Source organism: Cygnus olor, chromosome 20, assembly GCF_009769625.2.
Source record: "Cygnus olor isolate bCygOlo1 chromosome 20, bCygOlo1.pri.v2, whole genome shotgun sequence".
Lineage (NCBI taxonomy): Eukaryota > Metazoa > Chordata > Aves > Anseriformes > Anatidae > Cygnus > Cygnus olor.
Window position 1 is genome coordinate 8,574,616 of NC_049188.1, and position 27,948 is coordinate 8,602,563.

The 27,948-nt window shown below is 42.2% G+C and overlaps 2 protein-coding genes across 5 annotated transcripts in view; one reads left to right on the top strand and one right to left on the bottom strand.

The window, feature by feature from the left end:
• PPM1E (protein phosphatase, Mg2+/Mn2+ dependent 1E) overlaps nucleotides 1-13,018 on the top strand; it is a 63,480-nt gene extending 50,462 nt beyond the window's left edge. For all 3 annotated transcript variants that reach the window (XM_040532409.1, XM_040532411.1, XM_040532410.1), the window contains exons 2-7: nucleotides 3,198-3,316; nucleotides 7,921-8,120; nucleotides 9,762-9,950; nucleotides 11,113-11,256; nucleotides 11,519-11,612; nucleotides 11,880-13,018. In XM_040532409.1, the coding sequence (XP_040388343.1) occupies nucleotides 3,198-3,316; nucleotides 7,921-8,120; nucleotides 9,762-9,950; nucleotides 11,113-11,256; nucleotides 11,519-11,612; nucleotides 11,880-12,946 (1,813 nt within the window). In that variant the 3' untranslated portion in view covers nucleotides 12,947-13,018. The remainder of the gene's footprint in view (nucleotides 1-3,197; nucleotides 3,317-7,920; nucleotides 8,121-9,761; nucleotides 9,951-11,112; nucleotides 11,257-11,518; nucleotides 11,613-11,879) is intronic.
• Nucleotides 13,019-18,060: 5,042 nt separating this feature from the next.
• Nucleotides 18,061-27,948, bottom strand: part of TRIM37 (tripartite motif containing 37) — a 28,053-nt gene continuing 18,165 nt past the window's right edge. Inside the window, exons 18-25 of one of the 2 annotated variants that reach the window (XM_040532407.1) lie at nucleotides 27,444-27,644; nucleotides 25,284-25,595; nucleotides 23,631-23,759; nucleotides 22,540-22,735; nucleotides 21,795-21,913; nucleotides 20,023-20,175; nucleotides 19,177-19,261; nucleotides 18,061-18,740 (exon numbers count right to left, since the gene is read on the bottom strand). In XM_040532407.1, the coding sequence (XP_040388341.1) occupies nucleotides 18,737-18,740; nucleotides 19,177-19,261; nucleotides 20,023-20,175; nucleotides 21,795-21,913; nucleotides 22,540-22,735; nucleotides 23,631-23,759; nucleotides 25,284-25,595; nucleotides 27,444-27,644 (1,199 nt within the window). In that variant the 3' untranslated portion in view covers nucleotides 18,061-18,736. Of the gene's footprint in view, nucleotides 18,741-19,172; nucleotides 19,262-20,022; nucleotides 20,176-21,794; nucleotides 21,914-22,539; nucleotides 22,736-23,630; nucleotides 23,760-25,283; nucleotides 25,596-27,443; nucleotides 27,645-27,948 lie in introns of those variants that run through there. The other variant, XM_040532408.1, reaches the window with a different exon arrangement.

Genomic DNA, 27,948 nt, shown 5'->3' on the forward strand with positions numbered 1-27,948 from the left:
TGGTTCTTCATTTGTCTCAGCGTAGCAGTAATGAAGTGTCCTGCTAGCAGTTTGACTTCAAAATGTAATCTATTTTAAAAGCAGTCAAAAACTCCAGCACAGTCTGCTGTTCCTTGAAGGGGAAAAGTAATTCAACTAAAGTCCTCTCAGAAGCGAAGTAAGAGGAGTGAACTTGGTGTCGTGCTAATCAGGAAGAGGAAATCATCTGTCTGCATCTGGTCACTTTGCTGCTTACACGGCACAGCCCTATAAAGGCTACATAAGAAGCTTTGTGATGAACAAATGTCAAGGGCAATTAATTCTTTGGCAGGCAGCTGTTATTATTAGGACAAAGAGTGGCCAGACATAGAAGGAAAGCCTTCAGACGATTTATTTTCTCTACCTTTTCCATAAAAATTGATAAGTCACTCAAACCTCAATGGTGAACTTTCCTGCAATAAGAATTTTAAATTTGCCATCTCTTTTTTTTTTTTTTTTCAATAGGAGACCTTGGATTAGATTTAGAGCACAGAGGAATAGCTCCGAGAAAATGTTTGGAAAATCTTTGCCACTTTAACGCTATCAGCAAGGAGAAGAGTTGTGTGTTAAACTGGTAACATAATAATCTGTGGGCTGAGTCAAACCCACTTCAGACTGTTTTTCTCAAACTTAATTGATGGAAACTGCCCACTTTTAGGTTTGATTTATTACCTTAGCAGAGTTATTCCAGGATTGCTGCAATGCAACTGTGGGTGTTCTAAACATGCCCACACTGCCAGAGAATCAGGAAGGATGTACTTAAAAACCTCTAATTTATCTAATAACATCTTTAGTGGCTTTTTGTGTAGGTTTAGTATTGTAATGGAAATGCATTCTTTGGCTAGATAAAGAGCTCCTGGGTGCAACTGCTGCAGGGACACGTAAATAGCATTTGGAGCTGAGGGGGGAAACGCTCTGTCCAGCTGCACAAGCTGTAAATGCACCTTTTGGTTTTGCAACCTGTCCCTATACATGAAATAGTGTCTGAAGTGCCAGGTACGAGTGCCCATGGCTGTGTGTCCTCGGAGACATGGCCCTCCCTCCTTCCCAGCCCCATCGGACTGCAGCAGAGGGGCTCGTGTCTGGGGATCATTCTCTGCTGTCGAGGTCCCGAGTCTCTCTGCACTGAGCTGTTGAGGGTGAGCCTTGGGCTGGGGAAGAGCACGGGCTCCTGCCCGTCCCGCACAGCCCCGTTACGTTGGTGCCGAAAGCGAGCTCCGTCTGAGGGAGGCTGGTGTTTGTAAATGCTTTCGGCGTGGATTCTTCTGCTGAGCTTTATTTAGGCTGTGCCATAATAAATAATCTCGCTCTGGGTTTTTTTAGAACGCTGCTCTCGTGGTGTTGCTAACCGCTGACATAATTATTCTGTCCCAGGCATCGCAATCTCTCGCTTTTGTTGTAACATGGAAATTGCATGCAACATGAACAGCAACCGGTACTGTGTCTCTGGGGAATGGGAGCTAATAATAGAAATGGAAAAACCTGTTCTTTGTGTGCTAAATAAAGGCAGACAAGACTAGATAGAAAATCAGCTTCTACATGCGCCAGAAGTGAAGGAGGTCCCGGTGTGTTTTCCTCTCGCTGATTACTCTTAGCACCAGGCGTTGCTGTATGTAAATAGGATCAGAGTTCCTGCGTGATGCTGGGCAGAGCCAGCCCGAGGCAGCTGATTTCCTCAAGCAGTCGTGCTTCATTAGCGCGCACGTTGAGGCTCCGCCGTGCTGCGTGAGCGGAATGCTCAGCTGCTAATTCTAGGAAATGCTCTTACTGATGGTGCAGCAACGCGGCGCGAGTGGCTGTCTGCATAACTTCGAGGGCCAGACCTTGTCTGGTGACAGTGCATCACTCGGGAAAAAGAGATTTATTGCTAATCTGTTATTTAAATAATTTATGGATACATTGAATAGTGAATAACACGGGTCAGAGGACTCATTTTGTGTACGTTTCCTGAATGTGTTACATAATCCTGCTGTTTGTAGCAACAGTTGGTATGAAGTATCTGGAAAACATGATGGTGCAACGGCCTCTCAGAAAAGCCCCGAGTGCAGCTGCCTGCCCTGGGCACCAAACCACGTGGGAACGCAAGCGGCGGCTGTCGCGTGCTCTGCAGGCCCCCCAGCAAGGCCTGACCAGCCCGTGCTTCATGCGTGGAGGTTTGTCCACTCCTGACCTGGCTGGACAGATGCTTCTAGTCTGGCGCCTCTTCTCCACTGGTGGTGAAAGCACCAGCACACACTTACTGGGACCAAGGAGAGAAATAGGCTCAGCAAGTACATTTGCTGATGGCCTGCTCCTTGGACTAGCTAATGTAGGATTCTGTTGCTGTTCTGGGCTGTTTCTGAGACCAGAATTAGCTCTTGTGTCTCTGCGTGGTCCTGCAGGGGTGGACACATCTCAGCAGGCCGTTGTTCCCCCTAATGATAGCTGTGGAAGCTGGAAGTTTCAGGCTGCCTCAGCAAGAGACACCTGGAAAAGTTAAGGCAGACCAATGGGAAATACACAGGTATGCATAAATGAAGGGCTATTAAACTCCTCTTCATTGAGAAAATGTACATTGAAGTGGCCTTGGTTTGCTATAGATTAATTAACCTTGGAATTTATCAGGTTTAATTAAGCTATAGTGAGTTAAAGCCACCTTACTCTTGATGGAGAACATTCGCAAGGGAGCTTAATTCCCTTTCAACCTTACACATGTCAACTTCAGACTTCCTATGGGCCTTAACTTTCCTCAGTGTTGCTTGGTAAGGTTTTGGAAACTGAAAACTGAAGACGTCTCTTATCCCTTGGAATCCTGACTCCATTTCTTAGGAAGAGCTGGACAGAAGGGGCTTTAGATAAGAGTGTGTAATGCACACATAGAAAATGTGCACTAAGCAAGGATTGAAGACAAACTCTGCGGGGGGGAGTCAAGTCTAGATTTGAAAAGCAAATAAAGACTAAGAAATGGAACATTAAAACTTAAGGAACATAAGAATGATGCGATGCTACTAAATGTCTTGTGGTGAGTTTGTGAAGCTCCTGCTGCAGGGTTGCAGTGCTGTTTGACAAAGAAGACTCAGAATTTTTACAAGGCTTGGACAAGGTCCAGGTTCCAGTTTGTCTATAGAAAAGCATTGTTATGTATCACCCTGACTGCAAGTTACCTTGCTAAATATATATATTTTTTTGTCCTTTTTCAGTAACTGCCCTTCGTTTCTGGCTGCTGCCTTGGCTAGAGCAACTTCAGATGAAGTCCTTCAGAGTGATCTTTCAGCACACTACTTACCAAAGCATGTGGACAATGCCGATGGGATCATACGTAAGTACATCTGTGCATGATAATGTACAGTTCTATGTGGTATGGATCTTTCATTTATGCAGGGTACCAGACTATCTTGCAGATAAGTCATAGGTTTTAAAGTCATCAGTGTCTTCAGTGATCCATCTAGTCTGACCACTTGATCGGTACTAGATTTTCCCTAAATTAGCTCCTGCTACCAGCTAGCTGAACGAGATTGGACTAGCTTCACTTGTAAAGTAATACCCTGTTGTGATATAAAAAGATTAACGGAGAATTCACCACCTCTCCTGAAAGTACTAGTGGCTGGTTTCTTAGTCAGAGGTTTCTCATTTTTGAATATTAACCTGTCTAATTTCAACTTCTACCATTAAATTTTCTCTCTCTATTTATCTGTTCCTTTCTCTGGCTGTACTTGAGTCTTTTATTAATTTTTGCTCCGTAAGACCGGGTGTAAGTCAATCCTTTATTTTAAGTGCATCTCCATAAGCTGTAGGACTCTATCTAGTGGCCCTGAATTTCTTTATAAGCACTTGTGACTATGTGCTCCCGCTGCTTGCTTGCAAGCATGAGTTGTTCTCCTTCATTCTTAGAGGAAAGTCAAAGATATGTAGGAGGAGAGAAATTAATTCTGAATTATTTGTCAGTATAGTTTTTACTATGGCGTTTAATTTATTTTTTTTTTTTATAGTTTCAGCACAGGGTAGTATAAACATGTTTCATCCTTAACAGGAAAATTTCTTTTTCTCCATTTATCTTTGTTAGCTGTCAAGATTTTTGCAGCATCCAGTTCAAGGCCAAGTACCTTCCATGCATTAAAATGTTTCAGAATTCTGCTGACTAAACAAACAGCCTTGGAAAAAATTTCTGGGATGCTTATTACAATAAAAAACAGTGTTCCTCACATGTATTGAAAGGAATTCTGTTGTTCCATCTGGAAAATATTGTCACCAAGCCACTTTCTCCATTCCCTTCATTCCTGATTAAAACAAAAAAAAAAAGATTCTGGGGTTAAGTAGGAGATATAAATCTGGCTACTTGAAGAGGAAGATTCTGGTGTATTTCTCAGAGGCCTTTGCAAACCTGAGGGAAAAAAAAAATGCTATGGGTTCTCTTTTGTAGGCACTGCTGCCTCCTCCTGCTGAGCAGGTAAATGGAATAGATTTGTCATTGTTCTGGCTGAGCAGCCTTCATTAATTTCAAATTGAGATCTCTGAGACTTGCATAAATATTTGACAGTCTCCAAGGAAATGTTGACTAAGCCTCCACACTGAATATCTAAAGAGTTCAACAAAAAGAAAAAAAAAAAAGGAAAAAAAACCTCACACCTACAGAAATTTCCATTTAAATATATTTAAATCTGTAATACACAGATGCAAACAGAGATTGGTATGTGTACGGGCTGTAGCAGGCACTAAAAGTATGAGACTTCAGACATAGTACGTTGGGGTGAATTGTCATAATGAAGGTACTTGAAGATAAAATATACCCCTACAGACTCAGTGTAAGGCATTACAATATGAAAATAAAGGGGTAGAGGAAAACAGAGAACATCTTCTGGACCGCAGTGAAGCAGCGATTTCATATGAATACTGCAATTTCACAGAAATGATAATTTTCAAAACAGAGCATTAGCTTAAATAGTACAAGGTTTGGCTAAAAAAAACATAACAAAATTAGGGGTATTCATGCAGGACTGAAGGAGATTTGATAGCAAAAGATCAGTAACTCCATTCTCTCTAGCTTTCTTAGTAGGAGTCATCTGAGAAACCCAGGCTAGATACTTAGAGAGCTGGAATTGATGAGTGCCCCTAACTGATATCATAGAGGGGACTTTAATGCTTTGAAAGAAAACAAAGGGAGCTGCAGCAGGTGATGGAAATGGGATTTCTACATCTTAGAATGTAGAATCTTAGAATTTCTACATCTTTTTACATGCTCAGGGTTCACTATTCATCCTAATGATGTCTTGACTTCTGCAAAATGTGAAACCAAGCTGAATTTAGCTGTATACCTTCGATGTCCAATTCTGTGTCAGTTTTTCTTACAAGCCCAGAAAGATTTTTACTCTGTACAACACAAGAAGACATTTACCTGATTTGCCTCAAGTTTGAATTTGCTAGAAGAAAAAAAAAATAAAAATCCAGATTTCCTTAGTGGCACATTTCATTCTGAGTAGAGCAAAGTGAGAAATCATTGCATACTTAGGACTGGTAAAAGAAACTACTGTTGTGCTGCTGGAAAGGAGCTAGAAGCCTCATGAAAGAAGACTGCTAATCTTAAGAGAAAGAAAACTGTTCTGAGCCCACAAATGCAGGAGTGTAAAAATATGGGCCTGAAATATTCAGGGTAACCATGTGTCTTTGGATACCAGGAATAGAACCTAAGAGTCATAGGCCATGGCTGGTTCTTCTCTTTCAGTTGAACTGGAGAGGAGCAAGGGAGCTTCAGTGAGAACTGGATGACATTTGATTTCCTTTGAGAGTTTGGGTTAAGAGCTAAGAACATTTGGTTTTCTTGATTTGTGGAGGAAGATGTTCTCCTGGAACTTCGGCTCTGTTAAGGAACCACCAAAGGAGTCTGTGGATAGTAGGACTGTGTTACAAGGTGGAGGTATCAGAAATACCCAGCAGACTTCACAAAGCAAATTGCAAAGTCCCATTACCCAGTCTGTTAGGAGATGGGGTTACTCTAACAAAGACACGAGGAGGTCATTGGCTAGTCAGAAACCAGAGTTCTTAGATTAAGGAAAACTTTGGTCAGTGACATGTCTACAAACCTGAGTTCTGATCGCTGTTGTCACACTGCCCAAATTTTCAGGAGAGGTCTTAAAATCTAAGTACTAAGAAACTGAATCTGATTACTGCCATTCTCTTTACTCTGATTTTCCACTAAAAATCATCATAATGCCTGAGTTGGGTTTCCCACTAGCTGTGATAGAATTAAGCACTACTTCCAACACTGGGGACTTTGGAGCAGCAGGAGGGAAATGAAATTCTCCATGACACAACCACAATGACAGCTGAGTCAGCCCTGGCTCAGCGCTGCAGCATTAACGAGTGATGAGTAATTTACAGCTGTGAGGGGGTGGTTTGACTGTTGTGGGCCTTTCTCCTGTTTTAACCTCAGGAGCAATTATTGATGATGCTGACAGTACGCATACTCCCTGCTGGGGAAGGGTATTTAGTGTTTCAGCACAGCAAATGGGCTTACTCCGTTCCTCCCTCGGAGTGATGCTCTGAATTATAACAGCTATGTGACACCGAAATGCATGCCCTTTCCCTTCATATATGCCCACTAGAAAAAAAAAATAAAAAAGGAAGAGCAAGTCTATGGGGTTTCCTTCTGGAAAATTTAATTTGGACATTTCAGGCTATATGTGTTCCCTCTTTAAATATGTTATACAGCAAAGAGATTTCTGGTGACACTGGTGAGAGCAGGATAGGTGTTGTGGAAGAACTGGTACTCATTCCTATGGTGGCATTGGGATGACACAATTGTGTGATTTCCAGAAGCCAGGACTCCTTTTGATTACATGTATAGCTTACTTCCAGCTTAATGGCTGCTCTTGCAGATCAAGCTTGAACCAACTCATAATCAGCAGAACTGGGAATATACATGCTCCTAGGGATCTTGGCTTCCTGATCATTATAGCCCACATCTTGTGAAGACCTAGTACTGAAATCAGCAAATGCTGCTTTGTAGGTTCTTCACAGAGCTTCTGTGAACTGAGGGATGCTGTAGCCCTCCCCTCTACTCTTACATTTGAGTTATTCCTCTGTGAGAAGTGATTGACACGTAGGAATTGTTGTTTAGCTTTGAAGATCTCTGGCTTTGGTGAATGACCAAGATAAAGGAGATTCTGGTATGTTCAGCTCTGATGCTTACTTCCTGTTTCCCTTCCCTGAACTTCAGAATGACTGACAGTGCCTGAGTTTTCACATTTTAAAATGACTATTTTTCAAGAGTGACAGTTCAGCATTTTCTTAAATTTAAGACCTTTATAGTTTTTTCACTTGCTCGTGCAGATTTCTTTGACACACTGCCTATTTGGGAATCTCACGATAACCTTATGCAACTAAGAAGGCATCTGAATTTGTACACTGCCGAAACATCTCAAAATGGTGCTATTATTTTCTGCAGTTTGTTTACCGTATTGCCTCAGTTCTGCAGTAAGGTGTTGTTGTGAATAGGTGGTTTGGTCTGAAACAATACATCACTGTAATGGGTTGTGTTTTTCGTGTGTGATGCTATATGCCTTGAAGAATTCCCTATCAGAGCTCTGTGGCACAGCTACACCACCCTGTGCAGAGCTACCCAGGGGATCAAATGCTGCGGGAAACATACTTGCTTTTCATTTTTCCTGATGCTGCAAATGAGTTCCCCAAAGGCATGGAGCAATGTTTAGACTAAAAAGACAAACAATGAGCTTTGCACTGATGAATGCTGATTATGGTGAGTTTGGCTTCCTCTTTTTATGTATCAGCAGCCAGAATTTCCCTGCTGACATCCATCTCAACTGCTTGGCTAAAATGGTTTTGTTTCATCTTTTTAATGTATGCAAAAGAAAAAATCTCACTTAATAACACTCTTAGCCTTTTATTTGTGGTGTTTGCTTACCCCAGAGATTGAGACAGTGAAGCTAGCCCGCTTAGTTTTTAGCAAACTCCATGAGATCTGCAGCAACTGGGTGAAAGACTTTCCACTCCAGCCGAAGCCCCACCGCTACTACGAGACATCCATCCATGCCATCAAGAACATGCGCAGGAAAATGGAAGACAAGCACGTCTGCATTCCAGACTTCAACATGCTCTTCAACCTTGAGGTAAAATGAGATTCTCTGGAAGGTAAATGCGTATGCTGAATGCAGTTTCCATTGCTGGGGGGAACTAGACAGTCTTCTACTGTGAAAATGAAAGTCACAAGTGATGGACCTGAGAAGGATGGAATGTCAGGAAGCAAACCTGCTCCTAAGTTAGTTCAGTTGATTCTGTGGTTACAGCAGCTGTATGACACAGTTTCTGTGTAGTGTATATAGAATAAAAGAGCAACTTTTGCAGACTTCTGGTGAAATACCATCTAACTAAACAAGGTTTGTATCTGCCCCATCTTACGTAGCCACATGCAATGGCTGAAGAATTGACCTGCCATACGCAGAAGGCAGCCCTATGTTTGTGAGAGGCAGCTGATGCATTGTATTACCTGCAGGATTGGGCCTGAGGTGTTTTCCCTATCTTTTGGTAGGAAGAAGTCAAAAGCAAGAGCAAAGAAAGAAAATTTAAACAAACAAACAAAAAACCCACAAAATTTACAGAACAACAGGGTGCAGTTCACACAAGAATCTAGCAACACGAGTAATTTGGTGGAACTTGGGCCAGACTTCCCTCTGTTAATTTCTTTATTTGGCTACCAGTCAAATGCTCCTGCTTGCTCTTCCTTCAGTTATAAAACTGGACACACAGAAATGGCAAGAAAAAGAAAATGGCAAGAATTTTACCATTGGTATCGGGTTGCTGCGTAATTGATTCTTTATTACATTCTGTCACTTTAATAACCATTTTCTATGCCCTACCCAAATTCTTGCCTTTAAATGATATTAATGCAAACAGAGGCAGATGTTTCCTTTGCCTGTCAATTGTCAGCTTTCTTATTCCAATTTGTGTTGGAGCCCATTACTTAAAAATTACAATGTACAAATATTCTAGTCATTGAGATGGCTGTCAAGGTTGAATTGGCACTGACAGCGGGTTGGTGTGTTATATGTCTGAATAGGCACAGGAGTTGATGTCTCTGGGTACAGAGCATTGTTTCTCTGTTTGAACAGATAAGGAGAAGCTGAGAAAACTGACTTGAAGATGAGTGATTTTGCTGTACTTGATTTGTGAAAGCAATCACGTTTAATTATCTGATGAGAGAGTACATACGGGTATTTTAAAAATAGGCATTAAGGTGATATGGATTAGATTTAAAAGGGGGGGGGAGAATGAAAGCAGAGGCTAGCTGGCTTCACATTTTAACTGTACAGGCATTTTATCCCTGGTGGATTCCAGTCTTGATGTAGACTTCATGCAAACTGTATTGGATGTTGTTCTCTCTGTGATTTTAGCAGCCACACAAAAACTCCTGCTCTATTTGAAGAGAATGGCACTTTCTATTTGAGCTGAGTGACTGAACTGTAGCAAATGAGACATAAGGAGCACTGAGAGAGCTACACAGGTGATCCTTACAGATAGAATTCATTAGCGATAAAGTGAGAATTTTTCTCCATATTTCCCATTGATGAAAGTGCAGATAGTCTGAGTAGTTTGTTTTTCTGGTGGAGACTGGCTCTAAGTGCAGTTTAATGCTGGTGAATGCCCACAGAGGACATCACAAATCTCAAGTTCAAACGTTTTAGAGACAATCCAATTAACTGTTTCCATTGCTTTCTCTTTTAGTTGTTTTCTCAATGTGTTTTCATTGACAGGACCAAGAAGAGCAAGCTTATTTTGCAGTGTTTGATGGTCACGGGGGAGTGGATGCTGCCATCTATGCCTCCATCCACCTCCATGTGAACATGGTCCATCAGGAGATGTTTCAGCATGACCCGGCAGAGGCGCTGTGCCGAGCTTTCCGTGTGACCGATGAACGTTTTGTCCAGAAGGCAGCCAGAGAGGTGATTGAGATACCTGGGAGAGAAGGGCTTGATTCTGAAAGTATTAATTGACAAATTGTGTGTATGAAACAAACAAACAAAAAACAAAAACAGAAGTTGGGTGAATATCACACCACTGAGAGAGACAGAACAAGTTTCCAGCACATCAGGCCATCAGAACAGGTCTCAGACAGGAACAACCAGACTTTGTATAGATTTGTTAGCTTTCTTAAACACTGCAGGCTCGTCTTGTGCAGCTGTGAGTTGACCTGGAGAGTAGGAGTCCTAGTTTTATCCTCAAACCTCAGTTTCTAGTGCAGTGGGGCACCAAACGAGGCAAGATCTCAGTTTGTGTGCTTGAATGAAAGCTCCTCAACTAAGGAGGATCAGGGAACCAAAAAGGTGGTGCAGAGCACCCCTTAGTCCCAGAACCATATACTGAAGATAAAAACGAAAACGATGGAAAAAATGCTGGTATGAGGCATCAATAAACTGACCTTCCTGCTGCCTTTGTTAGCAGGGTGCACCAGGCGCTGTGCTAAGCACAGCCGGGGGGGGCAGCATGGAGCTGTCCGTGCCCAGTCCGTACTGGTCCCACTGGTGGCCTTCTTCATGTTCTGTGTAAATGTCACCCTCGCACTTCTCACAACATCCAGTTCATTTAGAAGGATGCTGCTGCTATTCTTATGTTCGCATGCTAACTAGGTTTAGTCCTTTGGGGGCTGTGTATTTTTTTTTTTCCTCATCTACAACATAAATCTTTCTTAGCTCCAGAAAGCAAGAATAAATGGATTGCCTCCTAGGCCTCCTAAACCTATGCAAGGGCTGAGTTAAGTGCAGGGAACTTGAGATGCTTACAAATAAACCTCCCTCCAAGATCATCATTAACATGCATGCATCTCTATCAGCAGATAGGAAGCAGGCCCGGGAAGTCAGCTAGAACAGTAGCAGATCACTGGCTGAGCCCAGCTTCTGAAATGTGATTCGAATTCAAGGCAAAATCGGTGACTTGCATTGGCATTGGGGGGCTATTGCAGAACAGTCGCAGCGGTAAAGAAAGCGCTGCCCGTTCCTCCTGAGAACAGGCTGCAAGCATCTTAGAAAGCCTGCATGTTCACATGCTTTGAAATGGTTCTGGTTTGCTTATTTAAAACTGTAGGCTTTTTTTTTTTCTCCAATCCAGAGTTTGCGTTGTGGAACCACTGGGGTGGTGACTTTCATCCGAGGAAATATGTTGCATGTGGCTTGGCTTGGAGACTCCCAGGTTATGCTTGTGAGGAGAGGCCAAGCTGTGGAACTGATGAAACCCCACAAACCAGATCGAGAGGTGAGGATGGCCTGGTTTAAACACGCCCCCTGTGCTTACCATTGAAGCTGACAGGTATCGGCTTCATATGGGATTGTTGGACACCGAGTGTTGCTTTGCCAGTGTCTCTCAGAGTGGCAGAGTATGCCCGTTATTCTGGTTTGGCTGGAAGGTGGCATGAAAGTCTGCAAATCCTTCGTTCTCATCTGGAGGGGCATTCAGAGTGCGATGGCAAGTGCTAAGAGCTCTGTTCAAACAACTCTTGTGTTGCCTTGCTGTTTAGGATGAGAAGAAACGCATTGAGGCCCTTGGTGGCTGTGTGGTCTGGTTTGGAGCCTGGAGGGTGAATGGGAGCCTGTCAGTCTCCAGAGCTATTGGTAAGACTGGGCTTTAATTCCTTTTTCAGCTTTGCTTTTCCTTTTAATTAAACTTTCATTTATAGCGATCAAAATTTGAAATACAGCTGAAGATAAAACTGTGAGCAGTGACCTCTATTTTTGCCTCTACAGTCCGAGGGGCTGTTCCAAGTAATCTCTTTAACGTAGGGATGAGAGCCACTGGCTCCGTGCTGTGTTAATAAAAGGGCTTCCAGATGCAGTGGCTGCAAACCCACGGTCTTGTGTCTGTGTGTTGTTTTTCCACAGGGGACGCTGAGCACAAGCCATATATCTGTGGGGATGCAGACTCTGCCTCCACTGTACTAGATGGCTCTGAAGACTACCTCATTTTAGCCTGTGATGGCTTCTATGACACAGTCAATCCTGATGAGGCAGTCAAAGTGGTGGCTGACCATCTAAAGGAGAATAATGGTGACAGCAGCATGGTAGCACATAAATTAGTGGCATCTGCTCGCGATGCCGGTTCCAGCGACAACATTACTGTCATTGTGGTATTTCTCAGGGACATGAATGCAGCAGTCAGCGTTAGTGAGGAGTCGGACTGGACAGAGAACTCTTTTCAAGGTGGGCAAGAAGACAGTGGGGAAGATAAGGAAAACCATGGAGACTGCAAACGACCGTGGCCCCAGCACCAGTGCTCAGCACCTGCAGACCTAGGGTATGATGGACGAGTGGATTCCTTCACTGATAGAACTAGCTTAAGCATAGGGTTCAGCATTAACCCATTTGATGATCAAGGCTATTTAGACCTGACAAAAACAGAAACTAGTACACCTAAGAGTGCCAAATATCTGCCACCAATTCAAGTGTTTAGTCCTGGTATACCAAAGAATGCGAATTTGATGCATGGTTTAACAGAGAATCAATCACCAGAGAGCACCGCATCATCAGTTTGTGGACAGAGCGATCCCAGGGAGTCCAATGCTCCTCTTAGTTTGCGTGCTGCAGGGCAGAGCATCTACAGGGGGAAGGGTTTGTCTCCGATGTTCTTTGGGCTGGAAGATGAACTGTTCAGATCCTTGGGAAAACGAGTTGCTTCCTTTCATTTCCGGTTATGTAACGGGAAGAGGCGACGAGGAGCCAGGCTCAAACCAAAGTTTCACATGCCCCTCTTGGCTCGTGAGCCTTCCCACAGAGAAGGATTGGGTCTGTCCTTGCCTGTCCGAAGCCGCAGTAACACCAGGTTGTTGGTAAGACACTCCCCGTGGTGGAGGCTGGCTAGGCATAACGCTTACCCTGAGAGCATGTTTTTGATGCGAAGACAAAGTAATTGTATACCAGATTCGTTCCTTCATCAATGCTGTAAAATGTAACCATCCCCCTTCTGTTTCCCCTTCAGACTCCCCAAATAGACATTCCCAAAATAAACTGGCATCATCAGGAAGCAAAAAAAAGGTGGGCACTTCAGAACTGTACTACAGTCCCCTGCAAAGCTCAAACCACGTGTAAATAGACCTAGGAATTAACAAATGTAGTTGTTTCAATCTCAACAAAGTTTGCTGGTGGTGCCACCCTGAGCAATGCCACAGCCACCCCCCACACACGAGTATCCAGCCACATTCACTAGCGAGAGCCGAGCCGCTGGGGCACTGAACAGACACTGGTAGGGAACAGTCCTTGAGCCTGCAGGAAGGTGAACCCGAACCTGCCCAGGAGGTGTCTGGAGCAATACGTCAGGAAGGGTTCTGGTTGAGAATTGCCAAATTTTTTAGAGTGGGGGGGAAGTTTCCATAGAAGTCCGGGTTGTGTGGGTTATTTTGTGTTCTGCTTTCTGTTTATTTCAGGCTAGCATTAAGGTGAATCAGAAAATAACATCCACTTTTGCAGGTAAAAGACTAAAAGCCATACAAGGTTTTACCAGGTAACTTAGGAATGGACAAACTAAGCTCCTGCCGCTCTGTTCTCAGACTCCGATTGAGGTACAGACTCATAATTTACCTATTTTTTTTTTCCTGTAACATAAAATGTGGAATATGAAGAAAACTTTTTTGTAGTTTTTAAAAAATGTATTTCCTATGGCTAGAGGTACAGCATAGGGAATTTCGTATCTTTCTGGTGCTTTTAGTGGCATTTTTCTTATTTGTCAGTTTAGGAAACTGTTCTCAATTGGTTTTAATCAAATATAATTGTGCTTAGTGCTTTGAGCCAACCTCTTTCCACCGTAACTTCATCTCAGGTCTTAAAACAAACCCCTGTCTGTGGAGACGTTCAGTACGATGCTACTGCCACTCACCCAGTCAAACCAGAGAACTGCTTGCTAGGAATAATGAGCAATTTGATGAGCTGTTTGGTTTCGGTAATGATTTCTGGATGGCAAAGACATAAGTTAATATAAAGTTGCAGCATGAAGGACGGTAAGATGCTGCGTCTACAAGGAACATTAGTGCTGCAATTTGGTGATTTCCAGAATGCGTCAGAATGGGTGCCGGGCTGCCGGCGCAATCCGGAGTGAATGCAGATGAGCAGGGGATGTGCTTGGGGTTTAGTGCAGAGGGTAAAATCCGCTGACAATCCAGGGCTCTGCTTTGTTTAAACCCGAATTCAGAAGGAAGAATGAGGAGTGCCAGATGCCCTTGTTTTAATAAGCAGAGCACTGCTTATGGAACTTGGAAACAAATGGTACCCACCAGCTCTGCCCTAGCACTGAGGCGCTGTTAACCCTTAAGGGAGCATTAAATTAGGACCTAAGTAAGCAGATTGTTCCCATCAGCTCCACTAAATGCACATCCTGTTCCTTTCATTTGTTACACGAAGACATTTGGAGTAGTATGAATAAAGTAAGTCTTCATAAGCATTTATTGTACACCATATCATTTTAGCAGTAACAATTTAAAAAGTGTTAGTATTTAGCTAGAATTTGCAAAGTATTTTAATATTATAAGTAGTCAGGAGATTATTCAACACGATGAGATGGCAAGGTTTGAATTCTGCCAATTTCTGCTTCTTCGATCTTTGATGCACTATTTTAAAAGCAATTTGATGAATAGCAAAAGGCTTTGTGAGTAACCAGGAGTTGGAGTGTGGCTTTAGATTCCTTTGATCTTTTTCAGTTTTTTCTTTTTTCTTTTATCTTATGGGATCATTGGCTCTTATCTGTCATCTTATTAAGCCTTAGCTGTTGTCAACATTCTCTTTAGCTGCAGCATATGTTCCAAGTCAGATTTACTAAGGAAATTTGAGAAACAGTAAAATATGCAACTCTGGGGCATCTGTGTGGTGCCTTTGTTTTAAATTAATCGCAGTAATAACAATGCATTGAAAGTCCATCTTATAGCGTGCTTCTGAGAGAAAGGTGGTGTAAGTGCAATTGTTTGTATGAGTAATTAGAATGACAAAATGTTACGAATGATAAACTTCTTCCCAGTCTGCAGGAGCAGTTGAAGAGCGCTGGACTGCATGTGTGCTGTTTTGGGAAGGATATAGCTTTTTAGGTGTGGATTCATACATGATAATTCTGCTACTCATACCATTTATCTTGCTAGGAGAAAAACCTACCATCGTAGTTCCAGTGTGGTCAGGTAAAAAACATTGTATAGATAGTAAGTGTTCATTTCTTCACTAAATGCATATTTATAGAGTAGATAGGAACCATTTGTAAGGTAAGTCCTTTAAAGTTCTATAATATTAAAAGTAGTGGTTATTGGTCTGATATATGCTGCTCTTGATTCTACACACTAGACAAAAAAGCAGTGCTTTGTGAAATGCAGTGTTTTCTCTTAATGCCATTGGTGATAGGAGGTAGTTCTCTTCAGTTCAAAATCCTGTGCCCTTACTTGCTGCTTGCTAACGTAAGCAATAATCCCCCTCTAACGGTATCTAAGTGTTCTGTAGCTCGTACTTTGAGTGTCTAGCTGGTGACAATGTAAAAATATTAGGCTAATATAAAAATATCTAATTGTATTTATTAACTGTTGATACTGAGATTGTCTGTGATCTGTGTTTTGTATTTTTATTGTGCATCTTAGTGGTGGTGAAATTTGTATAACGAATCTTTCCAATAAAGAGCTGAAGTATCCCTTTTCGCGTTAACACAACCCGCATCAGTTTCAGTTTACGTGTTAAGCGTGTTTGCAGAACTAGGAGGTAGGTAGTGAAAACATTTTTTTTTAAATTATGTTGGTTTTGAGAAATGGGCTTCAGGCTCTTTGTCTGAAGCTCCTCAAAACTCACTCGTAAGCTATTCACTGTGAGTACTAGAGGGATTCACTCAATCCCCACTCTGATAGTTTCCTGTGCACACTTTTTAAATGTGCAACTCTGAGGAATGTCTGCGTTGCAGAGAGCAGTATAGCACCAGACCAGGGAGCTGTTAACCCATTTCGATTTGCACTAAAGGTGGGTGGAAATGCATGTATATAACTTTTTTCTTTTACCTAGAAGTGCCATCAATTGTCCTTGCAAGTTAAAACCATTCAGTATTTGATTTAGATTGCATTGTAACACTGAAGGACAGTATCAAAGCAGCCTAACTTACGCCACATTTATAGTGGTACATCGTCATAGAAACTCCACTGTTTTTGGAACACTGTGTGTCAGTGAGAAATGCATGTCCTATGGGCAGATAAAATGAGGCATAACGAGTTCTGTGTTTATAGACATGACTGCTGTAGTTCAGGTCCACTATCTCCTCACTAAATCCTCCCTATCCTGGCAATGTTCTGCAGGAAAAAAAATGAGAAAGATTGGTCTAAATTAGGGGCTGTTTTAGCACAATTTATTCACTCAGCACTAGTCACGTAAACAAAGCCATCGAAGGGGATACCGCAGCTTTGTTCATGCCTGTAATCTAGGGCAATCTTTCTTTAATTCATACCCTCTTTGCAACAGGAACAAAACTTTATACCCTTGTATCGTGCAATAAGTAAGAATGAAGCACTAACACAACCTCTGACTTAAATGTTCATACTTTTTTTCCAGTCCCTGATAAGCAGGTGATCGCACTATACTTGCCAGCACTAAAGCTAAAGAAAAACTAAATCCCACCTCTTAGGGTCTAGTACAACTATTGTATGTTGCAATTACATCGTGTTTGTGGTTTTTTTTTTTCCTTCTCCTGCTCCTTCACTCTTGAAGACATCTTGAAACAAGAACAGGGAAAGTTGGCTGAGATCACCCTGAGTACTTCTACGCCCAAACGCGTATTTGTGTAGATAGCCAGGTGTATTGTCAGTTGCTGCACTGGGTGCTCCTGTTGAGCTATCTGTATTACCTTGTTCATGAAACTAACATTTTCTTTATAAAGTGAATAAAGTAAAGCTAATCATTTAACAGTGTTGGGACTTTCCATTTGCAATCTTGTTCTACAGTTCACCTATGAGTTTATAGTTATAACCATGTATTAGTCATCCATATTTTTATTTTTGCTGTTTATACAGAAAAAACTGTTGAAGTTTTACCAATATCTTAAATAAAACAGTAATTTAAACCACAACTCAGCTAGTCTGTTTCATTAAAAGCTAATGAGGACAGCGATTAACATTAAGTGTCTTCGGTGTGGTACAAGACGACTTCCTTTGTGCAATATGTAACAGAAACCACCGTTCACCGCTGGGCTCCAGGGTACCTACGCAGGGAAACAGCAGGGTGCACTACAGCCCCTGGCTGATCTGTTCTACAGTTAGAAAGGCAAGGTGCTGTTAAGACACAGTTGCTTTCAGGTCCAGGTCAGAGTAAGTTACTTAAATCAGGCATCCAAGCCTGTTTCCCTACCTCTTGTTTAAAATCAGCTCTAAGTTCGTTCTTTGTGAGGGCAGCAAAGCATGAGGGCACTGTTTTTTACTGCAAATGTTGGACACCAACTCTAGAACAGATCATGTGGCTAATTAAAATAATTTACTTCAGCTTGGCCCTCTTTGTAAGAGTAAAGCAGCTGTGAGTGTTGAAGAGGCAGGGCTCTGTGATTACTGCTAATTGGGCTGCATATACTAATCAACATGCCACCCTGTACAACAGTAAACACTTGCACTTCGCTATCATAACGTGCAGCTTGTCGTAAGGCCACCTTCAACACTCATGAGCTGGAACAACGTGTGCATAAAAGCTGCCCTCTCCTTCCTGCAGCTGAAAAACAAATACTGCATAAAGTACAAGTTAGGAACAGAGAAATACTTACTGCATAAAGACAAGTCAAGGGTAGAAACCATAGATCCTCCTTGATTCCTATCTGAATGTATAAGATTTAAATAGTTGGTCTGACTTCCCTGAACACAGCTTTAAAATTCCCTGCAGATTTCCTGAATTACTCAGTGAAAGGGGCTTAAAAAAAAGTGACAGCTGTAGAGCAGAAGAAAGTTCTCCTATATGCAGGCAGGCATTATACCACCTCAGTACTAAAGAGCAAGTCAAGCTTGGTGACAGTGTACTGCTTATCTTAACAGACAGCCTGTACCCTTTCACATATTTACACATGAACATCTAAAACTTCACACCAGATTTCAACATTCATTTTATTAACAAAGTGCAAACAGTTTTAAACTATGAGTTGTACAGCACTTACACTGCGGAACACTCACATGAAAATGAATGCCAGTAGTCAGCTGAGACAAGGACAACTATCACATAAATTCATGCTTTTTCACTAACCAGTTATTCAGCTTTCATCATAGCTTCACAAGTAGTTTAGCAGCTCAAAATGCAATGCACAGTGGCAAAAAGTTTGGCAATGTGTTCGGCTGGTCCACAGCACAGTCTGCGGAAAACAACTTCTGTGCCAGCTACTTTACCCCAACTCTCGAGCCACGGCAGCGGTGGGAGTCAGTAGTCTCAGTCAGTTCAGACCATCTAAAACGAGGACATTCGTGCATTGGCTGTTACTCCAATGACACAAGAGGACAGCCTGAACCAGGGCTCCAGCACATTTTGGACATTTTTTCAGAGCATCTGAAGCTGGCAGAGCCAGCAGGAACACAACCTTTATAATAAGCCCTCAAAGGTCATTTTGCCCCAGTAACAGGTTGAAGATGACTGCAGAAGAACCACACAATGGTATTGACAGAATGGAGCGCGCACACAACCATCAACAGCCTCGGACTAAGTTCCAGTGAATAAATGCACCTCTTCCCAGGAACACGAGCCAGCGAGTCTTCAGGCCCCGAGCCAGTTCTCTATCTGGTTCAAAGAAAGTCAGCTTTCATTGAAAACCCTCGTTCTGGGACAGTTTTAAGGCTTCAACAAATACAACCTGATAATTCAAAGTTCTGTGCTGGGTACTTGAACCCCATTTATTGGTGATTATGTAACCGTGCAAAAACTCAGGCAGTCCTTCCTTAGCACAGTGTAATTTTTAAAGGCTGACCTAAAAATGCAGATCGCTGAACAGCCCTGAGGAGGCAAGTTAGCCACACAGACCAGGAGCTCACCTGTCTGCTCTACCTCTCCTGGGGGCAGGCTGCAGCGCATTAGGTTGTACAAACACCCTTCTGTCTACTTGAAGTAAGATGAACATTTCCTCTAATCTCTGCAGCTCGAGGGGCAGTACAGGAAAGGTGCATCCCCAGGGATCCGTTCAGCTCAGGAGCTAGCTAAGGCAAACAGTTAAAATTACCTGGTGTTGTCTTCTCCATTAACAAAGCTGAGATCATCAGGACCGACTTGATCACCCTCTGGGAACGCCGAGCACCGCTCTGAGGCTGAAAACAAACAAAAAAAACCTTTACCAGGCAAGCAATCAGAACTGAGAGAGTTAATGTTCCATCTCTTGCAAGTCTGGTACACGATGTGATCGACATTGTGTTAAGGCTGCCATAGGGTTTTAAATTAAAGATAACTTTAGTCAAGCACAGATACGAGTGAGGTTTTTATTATTCCGATGAGTTGCAAAGATTTAATGCCTGCTGCAGACACACAGCAAAGCTGTAAACTAATTAGTGGACTGAGTTGTTAGGCCATCCTGCTAATGCACAGTGAGATGCTTATTCGGGCCCAAATCAGCTCCAACCAGCATCAGATGTCACCTTACAGGTTTTAATTTGATCAGAAGGTTAAAGCGTTTCAGAAAGATATGAAATGAGTTTTTAAAATTACACTGAAGTGCTCAAAGCACGCTCCTGCCAATTAAGATGCAAATCCATGTCTCAGGCAGTGGTTACCTCCCTGAAGGTAGCCTACTTACAGCACCAGTGCTGGTGCACAGGGAGTTCCAACTCAGAAGAACTGGAGCTATGGGTTTTCCAACGCTTCCCCTGGGAGATTCACCTAAACTGACTTCTCAAGGCTAGAGAGAGTTCCCCTCTTCTGTTTTGATCTGCTTTTAATTAGGATCCCAGGAGAGGAGTTCCAAATCTTACTGGCTCTTACTTGTGCTTTAATACCTCTACGGCACCATCAGCAACCTCTGCTTCAGCAGCAGCACTGAGGCAGACTCACAAGACGTGAACACAACCAGTTCTACCTTCACTTGAGGACTGCACAGAAAAGGCATGGTTAAACCCCTCTGACGTAGAGGTGGCATCCTCCTGCTCTTCGTTTTCTGTGTCACATTCAATGTCACTATCACTGCTCATTCCCGGCAGGAGATGAAGGACATGCTTCTGACATGCCCCACCTACAAAAAGATAAACAAACAAAAGCAAAAATGGTGGCAGTAAGATCTCCGTAGCTAAAGCATTAAACTTTCTTCACACATAAGAGTTACCAATATCAAATACCAAGAGCTGGCAGGAGAACAAGGGAGAAAGAGCATGTTTTGAGCTAATGTATTTACCAAAGCACTAAGGAATTTGACAAAACAGCAGGGACCAGCTTTGAAAACAGCCTAATTGTGCAGCGCAGCTTAGCTAGAGAGGAGCAGTTCCAACAAGCCACCAGCTGAGTGCAGACTCAGGTTCCTTCCTGTTCAGCTGCACTGTCTGCCAGCTGCTCTGTCTAGCTCTGCAAGTAGGACAGAAAATAAAGGTGGCTTCTTTAACAGTTAAGGGGTAGTATGACCCTCTACACGGATATATCTACCACATCCTTCAAGCAGCAATACTCTATTTAATCTATTTAAGTCTCAAACACAAAACCATGCCTTTCCTTCAAAAAGGAACCAGAGCTTTTGATGATAATCAAAGTGTCTTCTTTTGTTTTGCCAGAACTTGAGACTGCACTGGTACCAAAATCCTCCCTTTTATACTGTTTTGTAAGTGACCAAAAGGGTTTGCTCTGCTCTTTTACTTCTCCGGAGTTGATAGTCATTGCTAAGAGAAAGCAAGTAAAGTGAGATGCCAGCTCTACTGTAGTTTTTCCTCTGAAAGGAAAAAAAAATAGTAATATTTGTTTCCTGGGGTTTTTTAACAATGAAGTATTTTAGTTTTTAAAACGTTTTCCTATTAGACTCTCTGCTATAATAGGAGAACTGCGGGAGCACATCACGATCACGCTGCAGTGACTAAGAGCAGAAATTCAGTTTTGTCACTGAGAGACCTTCTGTAAATGCCAACTCCTACACAATATTGCACACTGCAGATAGAGATGGATGCTGGCACCTTAATATAGGCTTTGCGCTACAATTCAGTCATTGAAATTCAAATTAGTGCAGGGGTGGAAGGCAGGAGAGTTTTAGCAAGATAAGAAAAAAACTCTTCTACGTGGACTTTCAAAAAGAAAGGCAATAATATTTTTTTTCCAGCATGGAAAGGATGCAGGAAGGGAGGGGGAAAAGTTTCCTCTAAGTCTCTAAGGAAACTGGCTTACGTACCACAACACCCAATACAAATGAAACACTGGAGGGATTCTAGTGTGACGTGGAGGTAGTTACCACTGTGGCTTGTTCCTGAAAGCTTAACTTAAAAGTCAAGGTCACTGACTATTAGTTTAATTAGATAAATTATTTTCAAGGCCACAAAAACAAACGGCAAAGCAAAAGACCCAGAGGCATATCAAGAGAGAGAAAAAACAAGCAGTAGTCCAGAGAAATAGATGGCACCTTGTAACCTTATCTGCTAGCTCCCCACATTCCTGTTGTACCATAACATCACCATTACTCCACAGAGAGCAGTGGCACAGAGATGTTCCTTCCTCATTTAGATTTATACAACAGCTGCCAAACATCACAGCAAAGTTCAACTGCCATAGACACAGGTGATTTTTTTTCCCCCTTCAAGCTATTTCCATTACAGAAACGAACAACCATAGACTGGAGCATGGCAACGCTGCGTTTGCCCTGTACAACATCCAATTTACCTTCTTCTGGCCCCGCTGAAGCGCCTTCAGAATGCACGCCCTGCAGTTCACCAGTTTCAGCGTTGTTTTCCGGACTACCTGATTGTGTTCCTTCTGTGCGATATCCTTTAGAATTTGACCTTATGAAAGAATTTAGGAGAAACACAGAAACGCACGTTAAAAATTCAGCTTTAATCCAGCTATGGAAACAGCTCCTTTTAGTGCCACATCTAGTTTTACTCATTGCTTCAAGTCATTTCCACTTAAACTTCCAGCTTTAACTAATTTAGAAGTATTTAAAATCTCAAAAACTAAACCTCAAAGTTTATGCGTATCTTCAAAAAAAATTGTGATCCTTAGTATTTTTATAAAACGTAGTACTCCATTGCACTTAACTCTCTGATGTGTAACTGAACTATTATGAAACTACTGAAAAACAGAGTCCCAGTGAAGTGTTCTCTTAAATGGGGAAACCCAAAGTGGTAACCTTCAGTTAGATGATATTTTGGAACGAATGGTGGGAAAAATCCCTTTCAAATCAAAGTAGCAGACTACATTAACAGACAATTAAGAAAGAAAAGATGACTTGTACCCTAGTTATAAAACAAAAAATTGATCTCCATAGGGAACAGCAACCAAGTAAACTTCAAAGTAATTTCACTTCCATGTTCCAAGTACTTGGGTATAGTAGATTAGTATTTATTCTAGATCAAGAAAAAGAAGGAAAGAAAGAGACAAGGAAGGGGAGGAAAAAAAAAGTCCTTACCCTAGAGCAACGAGAGCACCAGCTTTTCTGGTCTTCTCTACAGCAGCTAAGCCGTTTAAGCCAGAAACTCCCACATCGGAATCTGAAACTTCACAAGGTCTTTCCTCTGCCTTAGGCAGAGCCTCAGCAGCATTACTGCTGGCCAGGGGCCTGGGACAGTGGTGCCGACTGCTCGACTTTGAACTCCCCAGGCCACCTGAGAAAAGAGGGAGAGAAGCTCAAAGCACGTCCACTTTTGTTTTAATTGGATGCTTGTTTAGTTGTATTTTACACCACCTGTTTGGTTCCAAACGTGTATGTACAAGCGTAACTCCCCTCCTGCCCCCAAACCTTACATTTTGTAGGCCTCACATGGGATACACATACCATTTGATGCATATTCTCTAAACACACATACAGTCTCTGTCTCAGCTGCCATTTCTGATGGGAGATGCAGGTAAGTATAGATTAATCCTTCCCCATCTTGTGTAGTTAAAGCTTATCTTCTACTAACACAGCAATCCTCTTCACTGTTATTTTTCCCAGCTATAGTTGCCAAGTTGTTTGTCACTCAAGTCTCCTACATCTGTTTAGTATTATGAGAAACCAATTGTGATACCCTGTACCTTCTCTGAACACTTAAGATTGTGAAGGGCAAAATACCGATTCTTGTGTTAGGTACTTCATTTCAATCAAGGAAATGCAGCATAAAACTCAGGAGCAGCAACACTCTACAATTCACATATTCAGTCATATATATTGGGATTTTTCTTGAATTCCCTTTAAGTCAAATCACAATTTAAGCTTGTTCAGTATTTTGTCATCTATGATGTTTACTGTAAAGGTAACTCCTGAAACGTCTTCAGAGAGACCAGGAGTAATATCCAACACATACATCTATGTTCTATTGACAAGTCAGCTGTGTGGCACTGCTCCACAGCTTACAACTAGTCTAGGGCCTACACAGGTACAGTAGCATTTAATGGATTTGAGAACAGATCCAGCCAAGTCTCAGGCAAACTTCAGTTGCCAATCAAAGGGACTTCTTGAAAAACTTTTGTACAACACATGCTAAGATGCAATGAACCACACAAGTAAAGATGACTGCTTACCCTCAGAAGTTTGACCGTCTCCCTTTAACCGAAGGTTACTTTCCCCGCAGTCCATAGCTCTTCGTAAAGACAGACTCCCTGCTGCTCCAGAGCGAATAGGCTTGGGGGAGTTACTCTTCTTACTCGCAGCTGCAAACATAGTTTAAGATGTGACAAAGATTCAATCAAACTGCTACAGTACTCTGCATTCATGCTTGTTTTAAGTGGTTAACGAGCAATGAGACATATCAAGTTCAACTCCCTAACCTGCACACAACTCCTTCCACACCCTTCCTGTCAAAGATGTGGTCTAGAACAAAGCTTAAGTAACTAAGGATAAGGCCAAGAATACACAAGAAATGTCTGCTTGTCTTCCAGTAAGAGATCCTTCACGAAGCGATCATCCAGGTGGCTTCAGCCATCGTACTCCAGAATGGAAGCGTAAAGGGTACGGACAGCCAAAACCATCTCTCAGCTCTTACGTTTGAAGCTCAAGGTCACTAAGGACCTCAAATGCAAGACCGGACGTCAGGTTACAGGAATCACACTGTCTGTAACTTCCCAAATTAACTGTTCCCTGACTGTGTGTCAGTGTGACTCATGGTACAGAAACTCGCCTAGGTATAGGAATGGAGGAGAGGTAACTGGAACAGCAAAGCACTTTTACTGTCACCACATCCCACAGAGGTGAAGAATTTAGGCTTCAATGCAAGTCAGAAGATTTCTCCGGTTTTACCGAACAACGTATGCCCATTCTTTTAGTTCTGTTGCACAGTGAAGGGACTTCCCAGTGCCTTAGCAGCCTTTGAAATATGAGGCATTTGCTAAGGAATGAGGTAGCATTAAAAGCCACACACACACAAATGCTAGCATTTCCAAAGGTGTGGCTTGATTCTTCTGTGGCTTACTGATGGTGCAATTTAGGCTTCAAACTAAGACGCAATTCTATCCTCAATGAGCACCATCAGAGAAGAAATTTTCTGCTCTCTGGAAGTGATGAAATGCAAGGTAAACCTTGGCTGGAGCTGCGAAAGCCCTTTTTTGCAGGTCAGTGTTGAAAGGAATGGAGAGGAACAGAACTATTATACCAGCTCTTCAGTCCACTCAGACATTTGTAATAGATTTCTTACTCGTCTTAGCTCCAAAAAGGCAAGCAGTAACTTAAATCAAAACTCAGAATGCTGGAAAATCATCTGTCCCAGGCAACAGGGAAGTGAGAGAGGATTGAACCATCTGTGCCTTTATTAAGGTCATCAGCAACTTGCACAGTCTTCATGCTGGTACTTGAAAGATTCCACACTGGCTTACACCAGTGACACTTACCAGGATTCAGTGACAGTACCTGAAGAGACTGAGACACAGGCACCTCTTTGATAGAGGTCACCTTTCAAAAGGCAAAGTCTCTCCACCAGCATCACGGAAAATCAAGTTCATAGATGATCTAGAGCAGCATTCAACAAGAAATGACCTTCAGCTAGAATCAGTTCAATACTGATTAAACTTCAGAACTTTCTCACTGTGGGTGTGCTACTCATCATAGACCAAAAAATTTAGATTTTAAATTTATGTATTCTTGAGTACGAATAACTACAAAAAGGTCTGTTTCCAGGTGCCTGGATACATAAACCACCTATACAAGTGATATTTACATCCCCCCCTTCTCTGAGCACTTACAATTCCTTATGTAACAACTGGTAACGGAAGACTTTGTCAGTAGTTCCATTCCTATTTCTTGCAGCTTGCTGCAGCTGTCTGTTCCACAGGCAGCTAAAGCACCTTGCTCAATGGAGAAGAAGTTGGGCTGCCCATCGCATGAGCCAGCATTGCTGCTTCTTACTTCCGATAGCTGGTTTTTTACATCGGACATTTTGCTTCGTACTTCAGCCATCTGAGTTTTAAGTCTCTTCAGCATCTTCAGGTCAGGTGGCACACGCCACATCGCCTGGTGTCTCCGCTGATCTCGATCTTTTAGAGAATACGATGATGCTTCACCAAAGGGAAAAGTTAAAGAACACAACAGGTAAGTAAAACAGTTCTCAAATAAAAATAGGTATCTGCTTTTTAACAGCTATAAGCATTCTACCTTTTTGGGCTGCTATAAAAACAACAGATACAGACACTTTCTTCTGTACACTACAGCACCATAGTATTTAGGATGCTAGCACTGCATCGCTACTGGGACAGCAGATTTCCTTTCTCTGCCTGCCATAGCAGAAGGGCCCAGAACTTCTCTTTGGAAGAACAAAGACCCCTGATACTGTGGCATGAATTCTGATGACAACTGAGCTACCCTGTATTGCCAGACAAGCAAGTCTGGTTGCTAGTTAAAACATCGAATTTGTTAAATGTTTTTACAAAATGTGTTAAATACCTGTATAACATTCTCATACCACCACCGTTTCATGTTAATATACAGAACTCAAATCTGAAACTAGGAAAGGAATTCCCCTCGGTACCTAACACGGCAAGATCAGGTCAAAGAGCTAACACCCGAGTACGTCTGTATGCTGCTTACCAAGAATTAGGTCAACTTTAATGTCTGAGTGCTACGCATTCTATAGATATTTCATTGCAAATTCAGCTGGTTCAGAGCTGCAAAGCCAAGTGGCTCTTGGAAACCTTCATTTTAGGAGGTGAAGTTCAGCAAACTCTAAATGTAACAGCAGCTTTCTCCTATTCGGATGACTTGAGTAAGCTCTGGGAACAGTCGAACCTTAAGGGTACCTCAGCAGAGCAGGTAATTTCAGCTTTGTAACCAGGAGCTTAAGACCAAGAAACCCATTCAATACAACAGCAGAGCTTAATCTTGCTCAAGTAGTACAGCCCAAAATGCAGTGCCTCCTCTTAAGGTCCTTTTGTCTAAGCCTTTTCCAGGCAAAGCAGAGCTGAGACACACAGTTCACACACTGCCTCCTCTTTCTTACTTGTGGAACTGACCTCCATTTTTGGAAAGATAGATTATCATCAATAATAACCACGGGTGCCAGAGCTGCCAGGTATCTTGCTTTTGCTGCACGTGAACTTAATTGCTATTTTCAGATGAAGGGTCCCACCCAAACTGAAAGTACTCTTCATAATCTTCAATTATTTAAATAGCATCACTTTTTTTCCTCCTGGTGTTCTGATCCATTTTTCTTCCGTAAGTGCTTACGTGGGCTCTTTCTGAGCTGTTGGCTTTTTGCATTTTCCTGCCTTGAGCCAACATTCCTTTGCCCTCTGCTTGCATTTCCAGCTTTGCTACTACATACATCTTTCTAGTTCTACGTGCCTTGTTTCACATAGGAGTAAATTCCAGGATTTCTTTTCTTGTTAGTACACACTGCGCTCCTGGTACTCTCAACCACCAAATGTACAAATTGTGTGAAGCAAGAGGTGTAACTGCTTTCTGAGCAGATAGCTGTTTCGTGTTATTTTGACTTTCAATGCTAACCTCTTCTAGAAAAGGGCCTTTCATTCATCTCCCACAGCGGCTTTCAAAGAAACTGCACGAACTGCATCACTACTATGTTGCTACACAAACCAGCCAGCCACTTCAGTCACATCCCCCAAGAAAAGACAAGAAGACCCTCCTTGATAGACACTGCTGTTTTCAGTTGAGTCATCCGGCATTCTCAAGCTGAGGTCAACCATTAAGACAAAGAAAACGTCAGAGCAGGCAGTAAGATACAGCATACTGATGAGCACAGAGGAGGATGTGAAAGTCTAGCTATCAGTGAAAAGAACTGCCTGTCATTATCTTTCACCCACTCCTCAAACCTGCTTCTAACTCTGGAACTGCATTCTCAGACATTTCCAGGTTGGAATTAGATTATTTGAGACGTGATGTGCAGTTACCTCTGTTCTGTAGAAGAGAGGCAGGCGGACGTGGCTGAAGGCCCCAAAGGTTTTCCATACCATTTCTGTCTTTTAGATCCAACAAGTGGATTAAAATCAAGGGATCAATATCTAGCAAACTGCTACTGGCTGTCGAGCCTAGGACACCTCCTCCCCGCCTTGAAGGTCTTCCACTTGCACTGGTGTAGCCGTGGCTAGTACCTAAGGAAGAGTTATGAACAAAAAGTATTTCATTTCTTATCTTTTATATCTCTTAATAAATAGATTGAACGTGTTAATTAACAAATCAATGCAAAGATTATTCTGAAGACATGCACATAAACTTTTTAGCTATTTCCCTCTCCCCATTAGCCACTGCAGCATAAATACCATTTCTGGTGAACGCCACTCCTGATCTGTGGTCATCTCTGCCATAAACATGTATATATTCAACATCTCAGAATCTTGTTAACTTATGGATCACCTTTCCATTATTACAATTAAATAATGGAAATAATAAAATAAT